The sequence below is a fragment of the Sus scrofa genome, chromosome 11 (assembly GCF_000003025.6).
Source record: "Sus scrofa isolate TJ Tabasco breed Duroc chromosome 11, Sscrofa11.1, whole genome shotgun sequence".
NCBI classification, from domain to species: domain Eukaryota; kingdom Metazoa; phylum Chordata; class Mammalia; order Artiodactyla; family Suidae; genus Sus; species Sus scrofa.
The window spans coordinates 18340142-18365803 of record NC_010453.5 but is presented as its reverse complement, the minus strand read 5'-3'; the positions used below and the strand labels follow the sequence as shown (position 1 = coordinate 18365803).

Here is a 25662-nt window from a genome sequence, read left to right as displayed (position 1 = left end):
CTTCTGCCTTGTTATTTCTAGAAAGGGAAAATACAGTTGTTTTCTTCAATATCAATTGTAATTCTTCACCAACTTAATTTTAAAAATAAATACCCCATTATGCTAGATTTTCACATCTTCTACAAAGCAAATATAATGTATAAATGTATAAAATATATTATACCCTACCATATATAAAAGTCTTAAGTTAGGTAACTTAGTCCCAGGGCTAGCAAGTAAGAAGCAGAACCCTGACTGAAAACACAGGTCTCCTGACAATGCATAGTCAAAGGCATAGAAGGCAACACTAGGAGTTCCCATCACAGTGCAGTGGAAACGAATCTGACTAGGAACCATGAGGTTGCAGGTTCGATCCTTGGCCTCACACAGTGGGTTAAGGATCTGGTGTTGCTGTGGCTGCAGTGTAGGCCAGCAGCTGTAGTTCCAATTTGACCCCCAACCCTGGGAACCTCCATATGCCACAGGTCTGGCCCTGAAAAGACAAAAGACAAAAAAAAAAAAAAAAAAAAAAAGTGTATTCAAGGGTTGAGAGTTAATAAAATTAGAAAGAAATGGGAGTTCCCGTCATGGCGCAGTGGTTAACGAATCCGACTAGGAACCATGAGGTTGCGGGTTCGGTCCTGCCTGCTCAGTGGTTAACGATCCGGCGTGCGTGAGCTGTGTGTAGGTCGCAGACGCGGCTCGATCCCGCGTTGCTGTGGCTCTGGCGTAGGCCGGTGGCTACAGCTCCGATTCAATCCCTAGCCTGGGAACCTCCATATGCCGCGGAGCGGCCCAAGAAATAGCAACAACAACAACAACAACAAAGACAAAAATAAAAAAAATAAAATAAAATAAAATAAAATTAGAAAGAATTAAAAAAAAAGAATGCAACACTACTTTAGTGCAAAGGCATTGTCACAAATTTTACGCTTATTTTACAAGTAAGGAAACTGAGGCTTGGAAAGGAGCAGTGATTTGCCCAAGGTTACAGAACCAAGAAGTGCAAGAGACAGAGAAAGGAAGAATCAGGGAACAAAAAAGAGTTTTTATAAATTAAAAACAGGGTAGCTGAAAGGAAAATTCAGTATCTTCAGTGGAAGAAACGATTAAGAACATCTTCTGACAAGTAAAACAAAAAGACAAAGACACAGTAATAGAAGAGATGAGAAAGCAATCCCAGAGATTTAACTCTGACTAAGAGAGGATCTAGAAAATGAGAACACAGAAAACAGCGGGAATAAATTTTCAAAGAAACCGCATGTGACAGAATGTTAGCTGTCCACAAGAAATCCTTCTCCCCTTCTTCCTGGACACTGTAACACTTCTCAGGTGCCCTTAAGAATTAAGAGGCCAAGCAACTAAGTGCTCTTAAGTGGAAAGTGAGTGGGAGAAACGTGAGCCACTTCCAGGCCTGGCTCATAAATTCTCTCATGTGTTTTTGCCTTCCAGTGGGCCGACATGGCAATCAGCAAAGTGATTTTAGGAGTCACATGTGGAAGGAACCCCTGCTGGCCTGGAACATCTGCTCTTCTCTATTATGTGAAAAAATAAACTTAGCTTCTAGTGGGGCCCCTCCATTCTGGGGTCTAATTGTTACAAAACTTAAGGTGTGATCCTGCTGTACAGCACTAGGAACTATACTAGTCACTTATGATGGAGCATGATGGAGGATAATGTGAGAAAAAAGAATGTATACATGTATGTGTGACTGGTCACCTTGCTGTACAGTAGAAAACTGACAGAACACTGCAAACCAGCTATAATGGAAAAAATAAAAATCATTACCAAAAAAAAAGCTTAAGGTGTGTTAGAAGTTTAGTCTACCCTAATTGCTACATGACACAAGCATATTTCCCTTTCCAGAATTAAAAGACCTAATTCTCTAGTAAAAACGATATTTTGTCCTAAAACACCAAGTAATCATAGTACACTGCCTTGTTCCACAATGAATACTAATTATATAGCTGTAATAATATAAATGTGACTTTTTTTTTTTGGCTGTACACATGGCATGCGGAAGTTCCCGAGCCAGGAAGCAAACCCATGCTGCAACAGTGACCTGAGTCACAGCAGTGGCAATGCCAGATCCTTAACCCCCAGGCTACCAGGGAACTCCTAAATGTGACTTTTTAATAAAATTAAAAAATTTGGGAGTTCCTGTCCTGGCACAATAGGTATCTCTGCAGCACCAGAATGCAGGTTTGATCCCTCACCTGGCACAGTGGGTTAAAGGATCTGGTGTTGCCACAGCTGCAGAATAGGTTGTAACTGTGGCTTGGATCTGATCCCTGGCCCAGGAACTCCATGTGCCATGGGGTGGCCAAAAACCAACAAACAAAAAAATCATGAAAAGCATTTTGGGAGGCTGAGGGGAAGGAAAATGGATTTATAGTGGCAGTGGAAAAACTAAATCATCACCTAGTCTATGAGAAAGTTAAAAGATAATTTTTAAAATCGATAAATCAAAAGATTGATAAAAACCCATTATTTATAATATAGAGGTAAATACCAGATGAACAAATAAAAAAGATGAAAGTGGTTGCCTTTGGGCAGTGGGACTGAGGTATGGAGAAGGAAGAGGCAAAGAGCTGCTGTCGGGGGTTCCCGTCGTGGCGCAGCGGTAAACGACTCTGACTAGGAACCATGAGGTTTCCGGTTTGATCCCTGGCCTCACTCAGTGGGTTGATTCAGTGTTGCCGTGAGCTGTGGTGTAGGTCACAGACGCAGCTTGCTCGGATCTGGAGTTGCTATGGCTGTGGCTGTGTTGTAGGCCGGCAGCTGTGGCTCCGATTAGACCCCTAGCCTGGGAACCTCCACATGCTGCAGGTGTGGCCCTAAAAAGCAAAAAAAAAAAAAAAAAAAAAAAAAAAAAAAAAAAAAGAGCTGCTGTCCGTTGATATCTGGTTTTTAAACTACCTGGTATGATTACTTTGATGTTTTGTTTTGTCTTTTTAGGGCCTCACCCGTGGCACATGTAAGTTCTCAGGCTAGGAGTCGAATAGGGGCTGTAGGCGCAGGCCTACGCCACAGCCGCAGCAACACAGGATCCGAGCCGTGTCTGCTACCTACACCACAGCTCATGGCAATGCTGGATCTTTAACTCAATGAGTGAGGCCAGGGATGGAACCTGCATCCTCATGGATACTAGTTGGGTTCGTTTCCACGGGGCCATGACAGGAACTCCTGATATAATGTTTCTAAATGTGTAAGAAAGGATTTGGGAATGGCACCCGGCTGAGATGGACTAGGTATGGAACAGCACGCCAGGTTCAAGATAGTGAAGTAGAGAAACAGGAAAGGGGAAGCAAAAGATGGTCTGCTGTCCTCACACCTTGTTATATCTAGATTCCCAGTCTTAGGAGTTACAGTAGCCTCAAAATGCCCAAGGGACATTTGTAAGTGAGTATGCATAAAACGCAATAATCAGGGATTCTATGATCTGACTAGACTCTAATTTTTTGGCTGCCCTGTGGTCCCATATAGATATAGTGATATTTACTCTGTCCCCACATGGAAGAAGGTCACCTTAGCAGTTGCTCGCCATTGAAGGGATAGTGTGTGTGTGTGTGTGTGTGTGTGTGTGTTGTGTGTTTGTGTAATGAGGGGATTCAGTCTTCTGCAAAGAGGGTAACTGAGCAGCTAGAAAAAGAGCAGAATGGGGAGTTGCCATCGTGGCTCAGCGGTTAGCCAACCTGACTAGCATCAGTGAGGATGCAGGTTCCATCCCTGGCCTCGCTCAGTGGGTTAAGGATCCGGTGTTGCCGTGAGCTGTGGTGCAGGTCTCAGACATGGCTTGGATCCAGCGTTGCTCTGGCTGTGGTGTAGGCCGGTGGCTACAGCTCTGATTGGACCCCTAACCTGGGCATCTCCCTATGTCGCAGGTGCGGCCCTAAAAAGACCAAAAAAAGAAAGAAAAGAAAGAAAAGGGGCAGAATGGGAAGCACAAGCAATAATGTCATAGGAAGAAGCAAGAGGAACGTGGAGGAAAGAAAGGCAGTAAAGGGAAGGAACTTTGCTTAGAAAGGATTATGCTGCAGCCTAAGCAGTCTTGGAGACACACATTTGGAGGGCTGACTTCATATGGCAGATATGAATAGCAACCTGATCCTATCTCAAATGAGGCTAATACTATGTGCTTTTAACATGTTTTCTAAACTCAAACCTGCTTTAAAGGGAAGCATGCACCTACCCTTTGAGGAGCATAAACAGGATGTGAGGATGAGCGCTAATGTACTCCACGGTAGGACTCCGAGTGCCTATCTGTCTTCTCAGGATGTTGTTAAATATCTGGGTCACGTCTTTTTTCCCCTGCAAAAGAAACAAACAAGCATTAAGTTTACACTGTAAGTGGTGAATTGTATGGTATGTGAATTATCTCAAAAGTTGTTCTCACGCACACCCCTCATTCCATTTAATAGGACATAGTATTTTCCCACCCGAGATCATGAATTCTTTGACTTAATTTGCCTAATGATAGGTGCAAGATATACAAACAACTAAACAGAATCAAGTTACCAAATAAAATCAATGCCCTACACACAGTAAGCACTTCAAATTGTTAAATGCAAAAAGTACAATCAAAGCTTGTGTCTGGAGGCTTTACCACTTCTCATTTTTACAGCAAGAAAACCAAACGTTAAGGACCACTTTTTAGTCAGGGCCAGGGACAGAAAAGGATCTTTAGGGGATGGAAAATTTCAGTCACTCAGGACCATAAAATGGCTTATTGAGAAGCTAATCCTGGAGGGCTTGTCTTGCTTATTTTTAAAAAACGTTGCAAGAAATAATCACTGGAGATCAAGTTATCATAGTAGAAAGTTTTCTGCTTCTTTGAGCTGCTTTCTAAGTCAACCTGAACAGTTGACTTTGCATCCACTCTGGTTTTGCAAGGCACACCTGCCTTTAAAGTGAATGCACCAACTCTTACATGCAATACATTTTCATCCTTTGATCTCTTATCGCATTGGGTTTCAAAACATCAAAGAGTCTAACGCTGGGTCTTGAACAGTGGCCAAACCTCAAAAAACACAGCTCTGAGTTTGATCCTGAGTCCACAAATTAGAAACCTTGCAATATCAGCCACAACTTTTTTTAAAAAAAAAACCTCATGAGAATATGCTGAAGTAGTTTTTTTCTGTCAGCAATTTTAAGGCTTAAGGGATTAGATGAAAATTTATGGCTATAAAGTAATGAGATTTTCTTTTTAAACAATTTTAACCCAAAGGTCTGCCCTCTAGCCCTTAGTCACGTAACAGGAGGATCCTCCAGTACTTTCCTCACCCCAATGGACCCCTTTCCTTCTGATTCCTGAAGGAGAAAATGGATTTGCCTCACAGATTCCCGAGTCAGTCTCTGCCACCCAATCTCCGCAACGCCCTGGGCCACTATCACCATCGGTGGCTCCGGATTTCAAACCCCTGCTCCTAGCTCCTCTCAGCCTTTGTTCATTGTCTTGTCTCCTACAACTAGTTATTTTCTCAACTAGTTATTTTATATACTGTTTATCCCAAGTGTAGAAAACCACTTCTTCCTCATCCCACATGTATTATTAGTTCATAGTTGTTTTTACCAAGGGTTTAAGGGTAACAAAGGGTAATTATAGCACAAGGCAGAAACAACTTCAACTTGAATCTTACACGTCACTGTTACTAAAGATTCCTCAGCAATCTTTAAGCCCCTTCCTCTGTCTCAGTTTTGGAGCCTTCTCTCTCCCTTACTCCAAACCCTTCTCTTACTCCTATCGAATTTAGCCAAAGAGAGGGCATTTCTCAAATTTCTGTTATTCTACTCTGCAAAGGGAAATCTAATCTCTTTTCTTTCAGTCTTCTCCTTCCAAACACTGCCTAGAGACTGCACCTTCACAACTAACGAAAAAGCCCATGTAGGTGTCTCTCGTAAACAAAAGTTTCCTTTTTGCTCTGTAAGGAGTGCTCCGTCCTTTTAGCTTATCTGGCAAAAGCTGCAGAGCTGCAGCCCATCCCTAAAGTAATAATTTTCCTTTCCTGTTATAAAAACATGCCAAAGATTTTTACAGTCCAATGACTGTTACACTCTTCAAAGAAGCCCCAGGAGAGGCTATTCGCTTACTGACATATTACCATTACTCCTGAATTATCTTCTACACATTGGCTCATTCTTTAAGAGCAGTGGCTTACTGCTGTGTCTTAGGACATCTTCCTGTGGTCCATCTCCCTGACCTCTGCTTCTATTTTTCATTCTCGTTCCTACATTGATCCAACCAATGGCTATGGCACTAGGTGTGAGAAATGCAGTTCTAGTACTCAAGATACTCTCAGTGCAAAAGGGGCTGTACCAGAGCTACCGATGAACCAAGAGATGAGGACAGTGGGGTTCTGTGTGATCAGACCGAGCCTTAAAGTTAAGAGGAGTTTTATCACGTGGTCACTATTTAGATGGATACTTTAAGCTTGAGAAGAAAAGTTGCTGCCTGTAGGCGGATCATTCATGATTCCAGTGCATGGATATATACAGCACATTTCTGTAAGTAGGCTAATGCTGTTAGTAATGGTGTCTCCTTCCTGCAAATGCTGTGAGTATGTAGTTGGTGGAATGCTTAAAACGGAACTGTTCTCAGGAGTTCCCTGGTAGCTCAGTGGATTAAGACTCTGGCAGCACGGCTGTGGCACAGGTTGGGTTTGATCCCTGGTTTGGGAACTTCTGAGTGCTATATGTGCAGCCAAAAACAACACAACAAAACTGAACTGTTTTCACTTTTAACTGTTTTTCATTCATTCATTCAACCACAAAAGTATTTGTAAATATTTCTTTTCTATGGGCTTGATCAAGGAGGACAGCTTCACCTACCGAATTTCACATTTATTTATAACAATGTTCTAGGCATCAATTGAATGAACAAAGTCAAGAACTGTCTGGTCAATTATACCTCAGTAAAGCTGAAAAAAAAAGAACTGTCTGTGATTATCACAATGACGGACCTTCAAATGATAATGTTGAGTCATCAGTAAAAAAACTTATTGTATCTAATATATTATTTTGGAGGAGAGGCAAGTATATAATGTATTTTATAAAGCAAATGTGAAGTAATCCACAAAAGTAATCTACTTAATTCTCTGCATTTGAAGAGTTAATCTTCAGCTACATGGAAAGGTCAAATATTCAGAAGGATATTTCCCCTACAAAGGATCCAGAGAGTAAAAGCCTACTTGAAAATGTATAATTTAATATTTAGGCAATCAATGTATTAATCCCCCCCAAAATTTTTAAGTAAACTTCTTCTCTAAATTCATTTTCAGTATACCATGTAAATTAAGGGACGTTTGCATAGGCGATTCTTACTGTTCCATTTCGTTACCTAAGCCATTGCTGCACAAAGCTGTGAGGCATCCAAAGTTTTTCTTAGCTGTACTCCCATCTCCCCTGTTCTTGGTGAGCACTTTGAACCTATGCTATTCTGTGGCTGCTCAAGGCTTCTAGACCTCTCAACATCTCATCTCTGACTCATCTCTAAGTCTCATCTCTGACTCATAACCACCCTCGGTCCTATTCCTTCCAGCATCCCATTACAAGTTAGGCTAATCTCATAAACTTACATAAGCTACCATATTAATTATTGATGATAACAGCTCAATATATTGCTGCTTTCAGAGAAATGCGCAAAACAATAGGAGATTTATAGAAATATAATAGTGTAATCCAAGAGCAGGGAGTTTGCCATTTACTGTGACCCACCAACTGAATTTAAAACTAAAATAATAAACAAAGAAACAAACATCAAGGGTTATAACAAAAATAAACTAGAGAAGATGAGGATATACTCTCTGACATCTGTATGTATTTGTATACGTAGTGTTCTTCCATAACATATATGTATATAAGTTTTACTTAGTTCAGTATTTTAAAAAATGCTGTAAGTTCATGTTATTTTATAGATGAGAAAATTAAGTCTCAAGTGGGTTATTTACTATTAAATGGCAGAGCAGGGACTCTATAAACAATTCTAAATCCAAGTCAAGTGTTTTTCCACTACGCATAGCTCCTACAAATGTCCATAATATCTTGTTTTTAACTAAATTAAAAAACTGGAGTTCCCGTTGTGGTACAGCAGAAACCGACTAGGAACCATGAGGTTGCAGGTTTGATCCCTGGCTCTGCTCAGTGGGTTGAGAATCTGGCATTGCCGTGAGCTGTGGTGTAGGTCCCAGATTCAGCTCGGATCTGGCGTTGCTGTGGCTCTGGCGTAGGCTGGCAGCTGTAGCTCTGATTGGACCCCTAGCCTGGGAACCTCCATCTGCCACAGGTTTGGCCCTAAAAAAGCAAATAAATAAATAAATAAATAAATTTAATTAATTAATAAAACGAATAATAAACTACACTTTAATTCCACGTGCCCAGTTTCAATACAGTGATAAACTACGCTTGAATTCCACACGGGCCCAGTTTAAAAAGGAAATAGGGAGTTAGGTGGGGAAGGAGAGTGATGAGCCAGACAAGAGGAAAAAGTAGGAAAGGAGGTTATTGAGCAGAAAATGTCAAAGTTAGAGGAACAGATAAGAGAGTGAAGGAAAGAAAAACTCAAGTCTTTCAGAAGGGCAGGCTAGGCTGAAGTCTGGGCCCTGTAGCGCCCTCAGTCAGTGTTGATCCAACACGCCTGGCTTCACATCTCCAGAACTGTCTTGCTCTGCCTTCCTCCTCCTCGGCCCCAGTTAGCCAAGCTCCTCCCCATCTAAGCGTCCAGAGAGCTGTGAGCTAGTATTTCCATGGATCCCCAGAGTCCTGACCTTATCCTGGTCTAATCACTGTAATGAGTCTCCTTTTACTCGACAAAACTAAAAGGTAATTTAGAAATCCCCATTCTCTGCTATCTCTGAGAATTAATGGAGATTCAGACACTTATCTGATAGTATCAAGAGCCTGATAGCAGTAACAAAACAACAAACAAATCAAAACCAAGACTTCCATCATTGAAACGTGCCTTATGTACATATAGTTCATTGAAATACCACTGTTTTAAGTTAGGTATACTGCAGATAATCAACCACTTACACATATTCACCACTTACATTTCTAGATTGTTGTTTTCTTTATTATTTAGGTAATTAGGTATAATTGCTTTCAAAATGAGATAAATATCCTATATTAGTAGCATTTAACAAATGTCTTAAATTATTGGTATAAATATTTTGATTAAAAGAACAGGCTTGAGAGGTTCCTGTTGTGACTCAGGAGTGGTGAATCCGACTAGTATCCATGAGGACACGGGTTCGATCCCTGGCCTTGCTCAGTGGGTTAAGGATCCAGCATTGCCTCAGTGAGTTGCCGTGAGCTTCAGTGTAGGTAGCAGAAGCTCAGATATGGCATTGCTGTGGCTGTGGCCGGCAGCTGAAGTTCAGATTTGACCCCTAGCCTGGGAACTTCCATATGCCGTGAGTGCGCTCCCACTCCCCTACCAGCCCAAAAAAGAACAGGCTTGGGAGACAATAAACTTGAATCTCAGCTTAGGCTCTTAGTAACTTTGCGACTTTGAAAAAATTACCTAATATCTTTGAGTTTTAGGTTCTTCATCTATAAAACATGGCAAATCATACAATACCATACTTTGCTTGAAGAATTAAATGAGTGCTTGGAAACTGCACAACAGGCAGTAAGCACTCAACAGATGCTGTCTATTATTATTAACCACTAACTTTGCTACTTAGCTGCATAAAACTTAACTATGGCACACTTTCTGCTTTTTTTTAAAAAAAAGATTAAGGTGATTTTAGAAGTTTTAGGGGGGAAGATGGGATTTTAAAATAATATATAAAGTCATAACAAAAAATTACAGACCAGTATCGGTAGTCATGTATATAAAAATTGTAAGGAGAACTGTCCTCCTTTTACAGATACTTTACCTCAAAGTCTATGAGCTGTAGGTCGGCTATGAGTGTCACCAGCAGCCCACTATTGTAGAGTTCTTGTGCTAGCTGAGCCACGGCTTCTGTAGGGGGTTCCTTGTCATTTGTCCCACACAGAATTTCTTTCATTGCTTGCAGTGATTTTGACACTTCTTCTGAAGCCTAGTGACAATATGCTAATAGTTAGAGTAATAAAAAATTTCAAGCTATAAACAAACAAACACCACTTCCAGAGTCCCAGTTATTTATGATTAAAGAACTCTGTACAGTTACACACAAACGAGAACCATTTAGCTGGCACTGTTTTTATTTCGGAAAATGTTACTAACATTTATTTGTAGAAGAGAGATCTGTAGTATTTCTACCTAGTTAACATAATTGAAGTGAGTATTTCTACTTAACATAATTGAAATAAACTTCCTTTAAATCATACTTATAGTGAACTCTGCTAGTAACTGATTATAAACTTGACTTTTAAATTAAATTGAAGAGTCTTCACTGATATTGGGAAGACTTTATCAGTAGCTAGTGTCTTTATTTAAAGCATTTGCTAATGTTTTTTCAACAAATCCCTATTATTCTGATTTTTTAATTGAGTAGGTATAAAAGCATATATTGTCAAAACCCATAAACTTTGTCAATCCTCTGATCCCTCACACATAACTATTATCTTTTGGTTATCTATCAAACTTTTTAAAAAGTAGGAGTTCCGGGAGTTCCCGTCGTGGTGCAGTGGTTAACGAATCCGACTAGGAACCATCAGGTTGAGGGTTCGGTCCCTGGCCTTGCTCAGTGGGTTAAGGATCCGGCGTTGCCATAAGCTGTGGTGTAGGTCGCAGACGCGCTGGATCCCACGTTGCTGTGGCTTTGGTGTAGGCCGGCAGCTACAGCTCCGATTGGACCCCTAGCTTGGGAACCTCCATATGCCGCAGGAGCAGCCTAAAAAATGGCAAAAAAAAAAACAAAAAAAAAAAAAAATCTAGGAGTTCCAGCTGTGTCACAACGGGATGGGCAGCATCTCTGCAGTGCAAGAACACAGGTTCAATCCCTGGCCTGGCACAGTGGGTTAAAGGATCCAGTGTTGCTGCAGCTGCAAGGTAGGTCCCTTGCCTGGGGAACTCCACATGCTACAAGGCAGCCAAAAAAAAAAAAAAAAAGAAAAAAAGCTTAAAAAAAATTCTCGCTATATTTTAAAGAATAATAGGATAATCCATAGAGGGAGATAGTACATTAGTGAGTAGTAGGGCCTGGGGAGGGGAGAATGAAATGCTGAAAATGTTCTGAAGTTAGGTGGTGGTGATGCTTACATAACCTTGTGCATGTACTAAGGACCACTGAATTGTACACTTTGAAATGGTGGAATATATGGTATCTTAATTATACTCAGTAGAAGATTTTTTTAAAAAGCAAGTGAGGACAGGAGAACAGGCCAATTAGTTAACAATTTACTAAATATTTTTAAGAAATATAGTTTTATTACTTTCAAGTACTGCACTCTAACCATTATAAATGAAGGAAGAAAATAAGGCAAAATAACAAAAAATAACACAGTAGCATGATGCTACTAAAAAATTAATTTACAGATGCATTTTATGATACAACTGAAACAATCCTTCATTTATCAAAGGTTGGAAGTATCTTAAATTCTGAGATATATCCTCAGAAGAGTACTTTAAATATATAGAAAATTAAAAATAATGATAAAGCAAACACCTGTATGACCATAACAGAGGTCAAGAAATAGAACATTTTGAGCATCCCAGAAGTCACCTGAATGCCCCCTGTTCAGCCTAGAAGTTAATCCTTTTATGTCTTTGATGATGATCATTTATTTACTTTTCTTTATAATTTTCTTACCTATGTTTACATCCAAAACAACACAGTTGTTTCTGCAGATGTGGAATAGTCCCCGTACCCAGTGATGATGTGCCCTTTCCCTCAACTCTGTATGTGAGGTTCATCCTTGCACTGCAGGGAGCAGCAGCTCTGTAACATTCACTGCCCTGTAGCAGCCCATCCATGGCTGGACCACCACGTCTCAGTTCTACCGTTAATGGACATCAGGGTTGTTTCCGCTGAAGGGTTACCATGAACAACGATGCTCTGACCCTTCTTGCACACGCATCCTGGTGCATGTGTGCAAGAGCATCTCCAGAGCTCACACTAGGAGGGAACTGCAGGGTCTTAGAACACAGAGTCTTCAAGTTTAACAATAATACACTAAACTCATTTTCCAACACCAATTTACACTTTATCACTCACAGTGAATAAAAGTTCTTTTTCCTCTCTACACCTGTCAACATTTTATACCATCAGACCGTCTTCATTTTCGACAGGACAGTAGGTATGTAATATGAATTTACTGGGGTTCTAATAGGTCTTTTCCTGATTACCAATGAAAATTAGTATCTTTCTATGGTTTTTCCCTTTTTCTCTCTTTTGTCATTTAGATGTACTCTTTTTTTTTTTTTTTTTTTTTTTTTGTATTTTTCGGGCTGCTCTCTTGGCATACAGAGGTTCCCAGACTAGGGGTCGAATTGGAGCTATTGCACCAGCCTACACCAAAGCCCACAGCAACGCCGGATGCTTAACCTGTTGATCAAAGCCAGGGATCGAATCTGCGTCCTCATGGACGCTAGTCAGATTTGTTTCCGCTGAGCCACGATGGGAACTCCCAGATGACTCTTATATGAAGGTCATTTCTTCATTATATTGGGCCAATCTATGGCACAATATTACAAAGTACACTAGAATTAAAAACATACTTCTACATTCCTTACAAGAATACAATATTGTATCATTCACTGGGACAGAAAGATATGGTTAACTCAAGGGTATTTATTTTATAGATTATCCTGAATCTTGCCACAAATTAGTCACTTTAGAGACAAACTAAGTATGTAGAATTCAATGTCTTTTTGAATGAATAACTAAAACACTGAAACCCCTTCCTCTGAGGAAGCCTGCTTGGTAGGACTTTAAAACTATAGTAGAAAACTAGTTAGATACTATTGAAAAAAAAGTAAAAATTAATGTAATATACATAAGGATAACTGACCCTTGCTTACAGTGGAAAAAAAAAAAAAAAAAAAAAACAAAACAAAACTATAGTAGAAATGTCAGTTGATCTTTAAATATAAACCTGTTACCCTTCATACCAGTATAACATTATACACCAATATAACCCTTCAGATTTTTTTTTCATTCTGGGTTTTTTTCCCCCAGTTTTATTGAATATAATTGACATACTGTATAAGCTTCAGGTGTACAGCATAATGATTTGACTCACATACCTCATGAAATGATATCCTAGTGAACCTCCATCACCTCATACAGATACACAATTAAAGAAACAGAGAAGAAAAAAATATATTTTCCTTGTAATGAAAACTCCTAGGATCCACTCTCTTAACAACTTTATCATGTTGTACTTTATATCCCTAGTACTTACTTCCTAAAAAAGTTTGTATTTTTTGACTAACTTCATCCAATTCCCTATTTTCCCCTGTCTGCCCCCCCCCACCTCTGGTAACCACAATCTGACTCTCTTTTTTTGAGTTTGTTTTGAAGTATAATTGAGCTACAATACTATGTTAAGTTTCTGTTACATAACATAGTGATCTGACATTTCTATTCATTTAAAAATTGGAGTTCCCGTTGTGGCTCAGTGGAAACAAATCTGACTAGCATCCATGAGGATGCAGGTTCCATCCCTGGCCTTGCTCAGTGGGTGAAGGATCCAGTGTTGCCGTGAGCTGTGGTGTAGGTCGCAGATGCAGCTCAGATCTGATGTTCTGTGGCTGTGGCCTAGGCAGGCAGCTATAGCTCCGATTCGACCCCTAGACTGGGAACCTGCATCTGCTGCAGGTGTGATACTAAAAAGCCAAAAAAAAAAAAAAAAAAAAGTGATCACCACATTAAGTCTAGTTACGATGTCTCCATACAAAGAGATCACACAGTTATTAACTATGTTCCTTACACTGTACCTTTCATATCAATGACTGATTGATTTTGCAGCTGGAACTTTGTACCTCTTTTTGGTTGCGCTCATGGCATTGGTTGAACCCATGCCACAGCCACGACCTGAGTCACAGGAGTGACAGTGCTGGATCCTTAACCACTAGGCCACCAAGGACTTCCAAGAAGTTTGTACCTCTTAATCTGCCTAACCAAGTTGTCCCCACCCCAACCCCAACCCACCTCCCCTCTAGCAACCACCTATTTGTTCTTTGCATATATAAGTGTTTGTTTTATATGTGTTTACTTGTTTTATTTTTATATTCTACATATAAGTGAAATCAAACAATATTTGTCTTAGCGTTCCCACCGTGGCTCATCGGGTTAAGAACCTGACTAGTATCCATGAGGATGCAGGTTCATTCCCTGGCCTTGCTCAGTGGGTTAAGGATTTGGCATTGCTGCAAGCTGCAGCTAGGTCACAAATGTGGCTTGGATCCTGCATTGCTGTGCCTGCGGCCTAGGCTGGCAGCTACAGCTCTGATTCTACCCCCAGCCTGGGAAGTTCCACATGCCATATGCTGCAGGTGTCGCGCTAAAAAGAAAAAAAAAAAAAAAAAAAAAAAAACTATGCTTGTCTTTCTCTGACTTAGTTTCATTTACATAATGGACCTCTAGGTCCATCCATATTGTTGCAAATGGCAAAATTTCATTCTTTTTTATGATTAAGTAATATTCCACTACCCCCAGTAGTCTAGACGGATCAAAGGTTGTCCAGAAGCTCTAGAAAGTGAACAAAGAGTTTAAGACAACCGACTCAACAATTATCAGTTCACTAGAACTTGGACTCAGGAGTTCCCTGGTGGCTCAGCAGGTCAACTACCCAGTGTTGTCATATTGACATATTTACTGATAAGATGATATGATGGCTGGATTTGCTTCAGAATAATCCAGGGGTGGGGGAGTAAGGGTGTAGTGGAATGGGGGAGGGTGCTGCTATAACAAGATTGGCTATGAATGACTACTGTTAAAACTGAATGGTGTGTGCATGGGGGTTCATCTTATGGTTACCTCTATTTTTGTATATGTTTGACTTATTTCCTTAATAAAACTTGGAAAAAAAAAAAAAAGGATCCAGTGTTGTTATTGTTGTGGTTTGGGTCACTTGTGTAGCATGGGCTTGATCCCTGGCCTGGGAACTCCTGTATGCTGTGGGCATGACCAAACCCCAGCCCCCCTCCAAACGAACAGACAAAAATACTTGGGATCAATTTAAATGTATTTACAGAGGCCATATTTAGGATTCTTCATTAAGTTTTTATGTTGGCTTTCAGTCTATTTTTGTATTTTAATGAAAATGTTATTGTTTTAGCTCATACCTTATCTGTCTTTTTGTCTTGCTTTTCCAAAATGGCCATGTTGTCTTTCAGAATTTTCACAATTTCCGCTGGATTTTTCTGTGATTTACTAAACAAAGGCATTTTTTTCATCTATAGAAATCTCTTCTTCCAATATGGAATGCTAAAGACAAATAAACAAAAATTATGATTTTAATTCCTAACATGATTAAGTTGTTGTACCAGCATGTCCTGTAAGTTTTCAATAACTAATCTAGCAATATGAAATATTAAAACAGATCAAACTAAAACAAGTTTTATCAAATTTTATACCAAATTTAAATTAACACATTTTAAGATACTTTTAAAAGTTTACCTAAAAGTTTTTACTCAAAGTTTAAAATCTTTCTTGCAATAGAAATTCAAGATTTATACAAGAATGTGAAAAAGAGTACTTTTAGAGAAAAAGCTGATATTTAAAACTATACATTTTGACTAAAGAGAGTGTTGATGGTGATAAGAATAATGCTCGATAAAATAGAACATATAAAACAAAAGTGGGATTAGGCATCCCCTTGTGGTGCAGCCAGTTAAGGATCTGGCATTGTCACTGTAGCAGTTCAGGGCACTGCTGTGGCAGGGGTTTAATCCCTGGCCTGAGAACTTCCACATGCTGTGGGTGAGGCCAAAAAAAAAAAAAAAAAAAAAAAAGGCTCGATTAGGATCCACATACTATGGTAAAGCAGTATTTAAAAGCATGCCACTCCATAGCAATCACAAAATTATAATGCAAAATTATTTAGAATGTGTTTTTTATTACTCTTCAAATATTCAGCTGGCCACACTCGCTGATGAAATGAGGACGACAGAGGTGGAAGCTGAGGCAGAAGGGAAAAGGAAAACCAGTTTCGCTTTTTGAGAACATTTATTTACATAGAGCAGAGGAAGCCAAGTATAGCTGTCATTGCCTATTTATAAGAAAAATTTAAGTGTTAACAGAAAAAAAAAAACCCTAAAATTGAAAGCTCCAGTTTGCAGAGGCATATTCATTTACTTTCTGTTTATTGGCAAAAATATTTCAAACATTACAGAAATATGACGTAATAAAGCAAAGGCTCCCATTAACCAAACATCCAGCTTTAACAACTATTATCAGTTTTGACACATAGTCCTCCTGAATTTTTTCTATAAATATATTTAAAAATAGAACACTAAATACTGTATTTTTCAACTTTTCCCCTCTTTTTATGCCTTGATTATTATTCTATGAGTGTATGTTTAGATGTAATTCAGTATTTTTATAGCAATAGCTGTTATACAGACTTTTTTTTTTTTTTGTCTTTTTTTTGTTGTTGTTGTTGTTGTTATTGTTGCTATTTCTTGGGCCGCTCCCGCGGTATATGGAGGTTCCCAGGCTAGGGGTTGAATCGGAGCTGCAGCCACCGGCCTACGCCAGAGGCACAGCAACGAAGGATCCGAGCCGTGTCTGCAACCTACACCACAGCTCATGGCAACGCCGGATCGTTAACCCACTGAGCAAGGGCAGGGACCGAACCCGCAACCTCATGGTTCCTAGTCGGATTCGTTAACCACTGCGCCACGACAGGAACTCCTATACAGACATTTTATATAATTACTAGTATTTGTTATTTTTTTGCCTTTTTTTTTTTTTTTTTTTTTTTTGTCTTTAGTTTTTAGGGCTGCACGTTAGGAGCTTCAATTTGTCTTTTTAGGTTCCCGGGCTAGGGGTTGAATCAGAGATGTAGCTGCCAGCCTACACCACAGCCACAGCAACGCGGGATCCGAGCTGTGTCTGTGACCTACACCACAGCTCACGGCAACGCCGGATCCTTAACCACTGAGCTACTGAGTGAGGCCAGGGATCAAACCCATGTCCTCATGGACACTAGGGGTTTGTTAACCACTGAGCCATGAAGGGAACTCCATTATTTGATAATTCTAAATAAATTATAATATAATTTATTTACAATTACTCTATTAATGGACTTTTGGGATAATTCCATTTTTTTCATTTTTTAAAATTAACAATGATGCAATTAATCAATGAAGAACATTACACACAAATGTACAAAGCAATTGATAGCAGTACTGTCACAGCTATTCCTCTGGCATAACCTTGGCTATGGTTCTAAACCTCTCATTCCCCTAGGCTCCTACTTCCCAAATCTGGTTCCCTAGGATTTCTGAGTTACCTTATATCCTTCCAAAAAACTTCTTCAGTATTTATTGCTTGTGATCGGGAATTATTATGCTAAACAAACGAAAGGTATACATGTCATTTGCTGCATGTTATTTGCTTTCTCTGTAAAATTAGTTTAAAAAAAAAAAACTAACGGTGAATGCACCTAGTCATATCATCTAACTCATATTTTTTCCATCTTATTCATGAAAATATCATGAAAAATTTTGCCAAATACTCTAGAAAACCCAGGCTCTTCATATTTACTTGTCAATACCAGTTTAGTTGTGTATTTTTTAATACATCCCCATGACTTACTCACTTTATAACTGGAAGTCTGTACTTTTGATCCCTTTCATGCATTTCATCCATACCCTACCCTCTACCTCTGGCAACCACCAATCCATTCCGTGTATCTATAAGCTTATTTTTTTGTCTTTTGGTTTTTTAGATTTCACATATAAAAATCATAAGGTATTTACTTTTTCTGATTTATTTCACTTAGCATAATGCCCTCAAAGCCCACCCATGTTGTCACAAATGGTAAGATTTCATTCTTTTTATGGCTGAATAATATTCCATTATATATGTGTGTGTATATACATATATAAAATTGTCTTTATCCTTTCATCCGTCAATGGGTACATAGATTATTTCCATATCTTGGCTATTATTATTACAATTAAAGCTGCAATAAGCATGGTAGTGCATATTTCTTTATGAATTAGTGTTTTCATTTTCTTCAGATAAATACCCAGAAGAGGAATTGCCTTATCATATGGTAGTTCTATTGTTAACTTTTTAAAGAACCATTATAATGTAAGGGGGATGCTCAAAAAAAGATAAAGCATCACGTTTTGAAATCAGGCCACATAGAATGAGCCTGTAGTTTATTCATCACTGGTCCACACCCATTCTGAGTCTAACTCCTAGTATCCACCAAGGCCAAAGATAAAGCGCTTAAGGTGGATTCCTGAAAACAGTACTTTCTTGGGAAAAAGTGGTAGTAGTCATTTTTTCATAAATTGTACTTCAGAGTTTTCAGAACACACATCATATTTCAACAACACAAGAAATAGAACAGGAGAAGATGCCATTATAAGTCCAACAACTAGACGGACGTCTCCTGGGCAATGAAAATTACGCTGATGTCACACACATCAACCTGCCCTTCAGCTCTGGTGAATGACAGTGGGCCATGCAATGCACAGATATCAGGGGACTGACAGGGCCCTACTGGACTTTTCCACTTTCCAAAGTGAGGAATTAGAATAAACAACAAATAACATAGTTCTATTTTTTGTCTTTAAAGCAGTACAAGAAAAGGGGAGAAATGCCCTGTGAAACTGGACAGGAAAAGTTACCCCCAAAATTAATTCTCTACTGGAGCTAAAACAGATATAATTGGAAAGAAAGAAGAAAGAAAAGGACTTAGACAAAAGGAGAGCTCAACAAGATAAAAGATTAAAAACACATATAGAGTATTATATACACATAGAGAAACACCCCCAGATACACCATGACAATCCAAATCTGTACAGAGCAGAAATGACCCCACAGAAAATTGATTGAGGACAACCAAAAGGTACACAATTAGTCTATTCATTCAAAAAATATTTTCCAAGCACCTATAAGGTGCTAGGCATTGTACTAGTAAATGCAAAATGAAGACACCACAGAGGACTCAATGTTGTGGGAGATAGAGCCAAACAAAGAGTTTTGCCAGAATGCCAGGAAAGGTCAAGCAAACTAAAATGATGGAGAAAAGACACTGTGTGTGTGCTATAGACTATGGAGACAGGGAGAAGATAGAGTATTATCCTATAAAAACAGGTAGTATAAGGATGAAAAGAGGTGGAGGAAGGCAACAATTGCAAAAGAAAATAAAAAAACAGGGTAGAAGCAACAAAGATATAACAGCTTACTAGGAAAAAAAGATCTACATGTGGTAATTTAAAGAATTTTTCTTTCTTTTTTTCTTTTCTTTTCTTTCTTTTTTTTTGTCTTTTTGCTTTTTCTAGGGCCGCTCCCTCGGCATATGGAGGTTCCCAGGCTAGGGGTCTAATTGGAGTTGCAGCCACCAGCCTACGCCAGAGCCACAGCAATGCAGGATCCGAGCCGCGTCTGTGACCTACACCACAGCTCCACGGCAACGCCGGATCCTTAACCCGCTGAGCAAGGGCAGGGACCGAACCCGCAGCCTCATGGTTCCTAGTCGGATTCATTAACCACTGCGCCACAACGGGAACTCCGAGAATTTTTCTAGTTGAGATTAATTCTGAGACCACAAATACAGTGTTTGGTGGCTTTTAGAAGAAACCAACATTCTTCCTTAAAGTTCATTCCTACAAATTGACTATATCAACAAAAGCATAAAAATTAAGTTGTCTTTGGACTTCCATAAAACTAAATGTCATAAGATCATGGAGAGAATCTACAGAATTCTGAAAAGGAAAGTCTATAACCTCATAATTAAGTTTCTAGCCAACATATTAGTGTGCGAATAGACTGTGTACATTAACTAAAATTTTTACAAAAAGATGAGATGGAGTCAAGCCCATAAGAGTTCAACAAAATAAACGCTAAAACCCATATTGTTGGCAGAACATGTGGGAGGGTAAGCAGCTACAATTCATTCATGTGGGAATAATTATAAATAAGGATTCAACTAAATAAGTTAAAAAGGAAACGGCCTCAAAAATCTCAAAGAGGAGTTCCCGTCGTAGCTCAGTGGTGAATAAATCCGACTATGAACCAAGAGGTTTTGGGTTCGATCCCTGGCCTTGCTCAGTGGGTTAAGGATCCGGCATTGCTGTGAGCTGTGGCGTTGCCGTGAGCTGTGGCTCGGAACCCGTGTTGCTGTAGCTGTGGTGTAGGCCGGCGGCTACAGCTCTGATTAGACCCCTGACCTGGGAACCTCCATATGCCGCGGGAGTGGCCCTAAAAATGGTAAAAAGGCAAAAAGGCAAAAAAAAAAAAAACTCAAAGAAAAGAAGGATGGAAATAACAATAGAATTAAAAACAACTGAACTGGAAAAGCAAAAAAAAAAAAAAAAAAAAAAAAATCTCTGTACTTTCCGATGCTTATTTTTTCTGGTGTAGACCTGCCTGTTCACCTTCCCTGCCAACCCTACCCAAAGGGTGGGAACACGATCCAGGTGGGGCCAGAGTATTCCTTCCACGGCCCTGGCTACAGCAATTGGCTCCCAAATGGATGTGACACCATCGAGCTAATCAAAATGCTTCAACAGGACATTTCCCCCCTAGTTACCTTAATTTAATTCAGTTTAAACAAAATATTGAGGGCATCTAGAAGAATAGAGAACTGTGAAACAAGTTCCTGTATATCACCACCCAGCTTAAAAAGTAAACTACTGAGGTAACTCCCTTGGTACAACTGATTCCATTCCCCTCTGGCTCGTGCTCTGCCTATTTATCAGGTACCCTTCCTAAAGGTACTTTCACACTTTTACTATTACAGACCGTATATGATATTGTTGTATATGCTTTAAAGCTTTATACAAATAGTATCACATGGTCAGTTCCCTTTTTTCCCCCTCAGTACTGTGTATGCAAGATTTGTGTTAACATAAAACTCTAGTTTATCTTACTTGCTGTGTAACATCCCACTGTGTGACTATACTGTAATTTATTTATTAATTCTCCGAGTTCTAATTATTTTCAATTGTTTATTATTACACACATAATCATGACACAGATTCTTTTGCATGTCTTACACTTTTGTATGAGAATTTCTCCTAGGCCGTGGTCTCAACTTTTTAAAGTTTAATAGTGATTTGTAATAAGAAATGCATTTTATATTGTGACCCAGAATGAAGGAAGGTATACATGATTGCATGATTGTTTCATAAAATGATACCTGCCCTCTGGATAGATTCCATGCTCTTCTATCTATTCTATCCTAAATGTTTTTTAAAAAAATAATTAAACAGTAAAGTTGAAGGATAGTGGGCCTTAATTGGAAGACTGACATATATAATATGCTTTCTAAGGGATTTGATATCATAACATATATACCTATAATGATATGCTTTGTAACTTATATCTATGAAGGCAATTTATAAATTAAAGTTTTGTGGTGGGAAGAGGCCTGTATGGGATACATCAAATAGAGCAGAACTTTTAGATGTATTTTTTTTTATTTTAAAATTTGCAGTCAATCAGATGTACCCATTTTAAGAGAACAATTCACTGGATATTGACCATATATATAATCATATAATGTCCATCCCACTGATTTTTAAAAATGAGTGTTACTGACCCAATTAGTTGCCACAGATTTTTTTTTTTTGCCATAGATGCACTTTCGACTGGAGTCCTATTTAGAATAAAATATAAAAGAATGGTAATTCTCAACTTTCCTGAAAAATTTTTTAATGTGGTGGTTTAATTTTTTTTTTTAGTTTGAGAGAAGGTGCTTGTGATTTAAGTTTAAATTAGCAAGCTCTAAAAAAGAATTTTGGAAGTGTTCCTCTTAGTGTTGATTGTAAAATAAACCTATTTGAAGGAAAAAATTCGTTTTTTTTTTTTTTCTTTTGTCTTTTTGCCATTTCCTGGGCTGCTCCCACAGCATATGGAGGTTCCCAGGCTTAGGGGTCAAATCAGAACTGTAGCCACTGGCCTACGCCAGAGCCACAGCAATGTGGGATCCAAGCTGTGTCTGCAACCTATACCACAGTTCACAGCAACTCGGATCCTTAACCCACTGAGCAAGGTCAGGGATTGAACCTGCAACCTCATGGTTCCTAGTTGGATTTGTTAACCACTGAGCCACGATGGGAACTCCCAAAAAGTTCATTTTTGAGTTTTCTTTCTTACAACGAGTTAATAGTTTATGTACTACCTAAGGCAATATACAGATTCAATGCAATCCTTATCAAATTACCAAAGACATTTTTCACAGAACTCGAACAAAATATTTTAAAGTTTGTTTGGAAGCACAAAAGACCCAGAATAGCCAAAGACATCCTGAAAAAGAAAAATGGAGCTGGAGGAATCAGGCTCCAGGAATTCAGACTATACTACAAAGCAACAATCATCAAAACTGGTACTGGCACAAAGACAGAAATATAGATCAGTGGAACAGATAGAAAGCCCAGAATTCAACCCATGCACCTACAGCCAACTATCTATGACAAAGGAGGCAAGAATATACAATGGAGAAAGGACAGCTTGTTCAATAAGTAGTGCTGGGAAAACTGGACAGCCACATGGAAAAGAATGAAATTAGAACACTGTCTAACACCACACACAAAAACAAACTCCAAATGGATTCAAGACCTAGATATAAGACCAGACACTACAAAACTCTTAGAGGAAAACATAGGCCAAACACTGTCTGACAGAAACAACAGCAACATCTTCTCAGATCCAGCTCTTAGAGTATTGACAGTAAAAACAAAAATAAACAAATGGGACCTACTCAAACTGAAAAGTTTCTGCACAGCAAAGGAAACCCTAAACAAAACGAAAAGATAACCCACAGAATGGGAGAAAATCTTTGCAAGTGAATCCACTGACAAGGGATTAATCTCCAAAATTTATAAACACCTTCTGCAGCTCCATACCAAAAAACAAACAACCCCTTCAAAAAATGGGCAGAAGATCTAAACAGACAGTTCTCCAAAGAAGACATGCAAATGGCCAAAAAACACATGAAAAGATGTTCCACATCACTCATTATTAGAGAAATGCAAATCAAAACCATGATGAGGTACCACCTTACACCAGCCAGAATGGCCATCATCCAAAAGTCTACAAACAGTAAGTGCTGGAGAGGGTGTGGAGAAAAGGAACCCTATTACACTGTTGGTGGGATTGTAAATTGGTGCAACCACTGTGGAAAACAGTATGGAGATTCTTCAGAAAACCAAAAATAGAACTACCATTTGATCCAGCAATCCCACTCCTGGGCATCTATACAGAGAAAACCATGACTCAAAAAGACACATGTACTCCGATGTTCATTGCAGCACTGTATACAATAGCCAAGACATGGAAACAACCTAAATGTCCATTGACAGAGGAGTGGATCAGGAAGATGCGATACATATACACAATGGAATATTACTCAGCCATTAAAATGAACAAAATACCAGCATTTTTAGCAACATGGATGGACCTAGAAGTTATCATGCTAAGTGAAGTCAGCCATACAATGAGACACAAACATCAAATGCTTTCACTGACATGTGGAATCTGAAAAAAGGACAGACTGAACTTCTTTGTAAAACAGATGCTGACTCACAGACATTAAAACTTATGGTCTCTGGAGGAGACAGTTTGGGGGTGGGAGGATGTGCTTGGGTTATGGGATAGAAATCCTGTGAAATTGGATTGTTGTGATCATTATATAACTACAGATGTGATAAATTCATTTGAGTAATAAAAAACAGTTTATGTTTTTCATGGTTTTACCTATGTAAATCTTGAGACTTCTTGTCTTCAGAAATAATCTTCCCACTCGCTTAAGTTTTTTTGGGAAATCTTTGAAATTTGAACTATGATTGTATTATTGTAGTTGGAAGTTAGATGTAAAGGCTTGGAAATGCCCATTAGCCACCTACAGACAGACATTTATTTCCCTTTAAAATACTTTTTAAGTGATACCAGTGAGGGTATATAATACCCCAAATGACCTCTTCCCCCAGTTCCCCTTTCCTGTCCCCCTTCAAACACACACCTTTCCACTTATGTCACTGACATGTCCTGATAAGTCATCTGAATGACTGACTTGAGGTTATCTTTAGAGGCGCTCACACATAAGTTAGAATATGAAATAGTTTACTGTGTCTTAGGAAAGGGAGTGCTGCCAAAATCTATTACAAAATCTACAGGCCCCGAGTTCCCTGGGAGCAGAACTGAATAATTCTTCTGGCTTTCTCTCCGGAATCTGAGCCAAGTACTACTCCTTATGAAATTTCAGAGCCAGAGTAACAGAAATCATATTTGTTTGATGAATACTTTGAAAAGACATGATCAGATATTCCACAGTTTGAACTTTAAAAAGCAGTTATTTAGTCCTTAAAAGTATCATTTATGAGAAAGTGTTCCCACTGTAAAAGCATTTGTGGGATCTATTAAAGTTTGGGGGAAAAAATTAGAAGGAAGAAGAAAACTTAAGTATTCATAAACTAACTACCTTGAGTCAATCTCTGTTAACTCTTTAAAATTCTTTTTTCTGGAGTTCCCGTCATGGCTCCATGGTTAACGAATCCGACTAGGAACCATGAGGTTTCGGGTTCAATCCATGACCTTGCTCAGTGGTTAGGGATCCTGCGTTGCTGTGGCTGTGGTGTAGGCTGGCGGCTACAGCTCCGATTGGACCCGTAGCCTGGGAACTTCCATGTGCCTCAGGAGCAGCCCAAAAAATGGCAAAAAGACAAAAAAATAAAATTCTTTTTTCTGTCATAGCTTTTGTATAGTTGTTGTTTTATATGCTTTTACAGAGACGTAGTTATGCTTTATGCTATGGGATGGTGTTTTTAACAACATTTACATTTTATTTCAGATTCTTTGTAAGCATTTTCATAGGCATATATCATATTTCATCAAATCTAAGAAGCCATTGGGTGTAAAGCATACACTTTATGTACCACTAAGAAAGAAAAAAAAAAAAAAAAAAAAAAACAATAAATCCCAAACCTGCTGGTTAGTGTAAAGTAGTTGTAACTCATATGTAAATTTTAGAGATGTTAAAATTTTTTTTCTTTTAAAGTTAAAAATTTTTTTTTTAAAGTTAAAAAGATAACCCTTATTCTTTTCTTAGGACAGACTGATAGAAGCAGAATTACTAAGTTAGAGGTTGCGAATATTTAAAAGTTCTGTCCAATTTCTATTCCCACCAGTAAGAAAGGAGAAGGCTTGTAACATCTCATCATCCATAGAATTGAATTTTCTCAAAACAACAACAAAGAATTTTGTTGTGTGATGGGCAAATTAGTCTTTCACTTTAAGTTTGCATTTTTTCATTATAGATAATAAACATTTACTGTGTGTTTAACTATATTTCCTCCTTTGTGGTTTTCCAATACCTATCTGTTTTTCTTAATGACTGTATTTGTCTTACGAGATCTTTTATGATGATATTAGCCCTCTGTCTTTCATATTCATGTCACTGAACTCTCTGATTTGTTATTAGTATATAATTTTATTATTATTTGATCCATAAAAGTTAAAAATTATATTAGATTTGGAACATATTTATATTAACTGATTTGTCAGTCTTTTTAAGATTTACTACATCACTTCTAAACTTAGAGAAGTTATTTCACATCCAGACATTAAGAGG

General features: G+C 38.6%; 1 protein-coding gene across 13 annotated transcripts in view; it reads right to left on the bottom strand.

The window, feature by feature from the left end:
• Positions 1 to 25662, bottom strand: part of CAB39L (calcium binding protein 39 like) — a 102730-nt gene that overhangs the window by 34595 nt on the left and 42473 nt on the right. For 9 of the 13 annotated variants that reach the window (XM_003130971.6, XM_005668407.3, XM_013980514.2 and 6 more), the window contains 3 exons: positions 15194 to 15335; positions 9855 to 10019; positions 4172 to 4290 (listed from right to left, as the gene is read on the bottom strand). In XM_003130971.6, the coding sequence (XP_003131019.2) occupies positions 4172 to 4290; positions 9855 to 10019; positions 15194 to 15304 (395 nt within the window). In that variant the 5' untranslated portion in view covers positions 15305 to 15335. Of the gene's footprint in view, positions 1 to 4171; positions 4291 to 9854; positions 10020 to 15193; positions 15336 to 17364; positions 17424 to 25662 lie in introns of all 13 variants that reach the window. The other 4 variants (XM_005668409.3, XM_021065317.1, XM_005668412.3 and 1 more) reach the window with 2 other exon arrangements.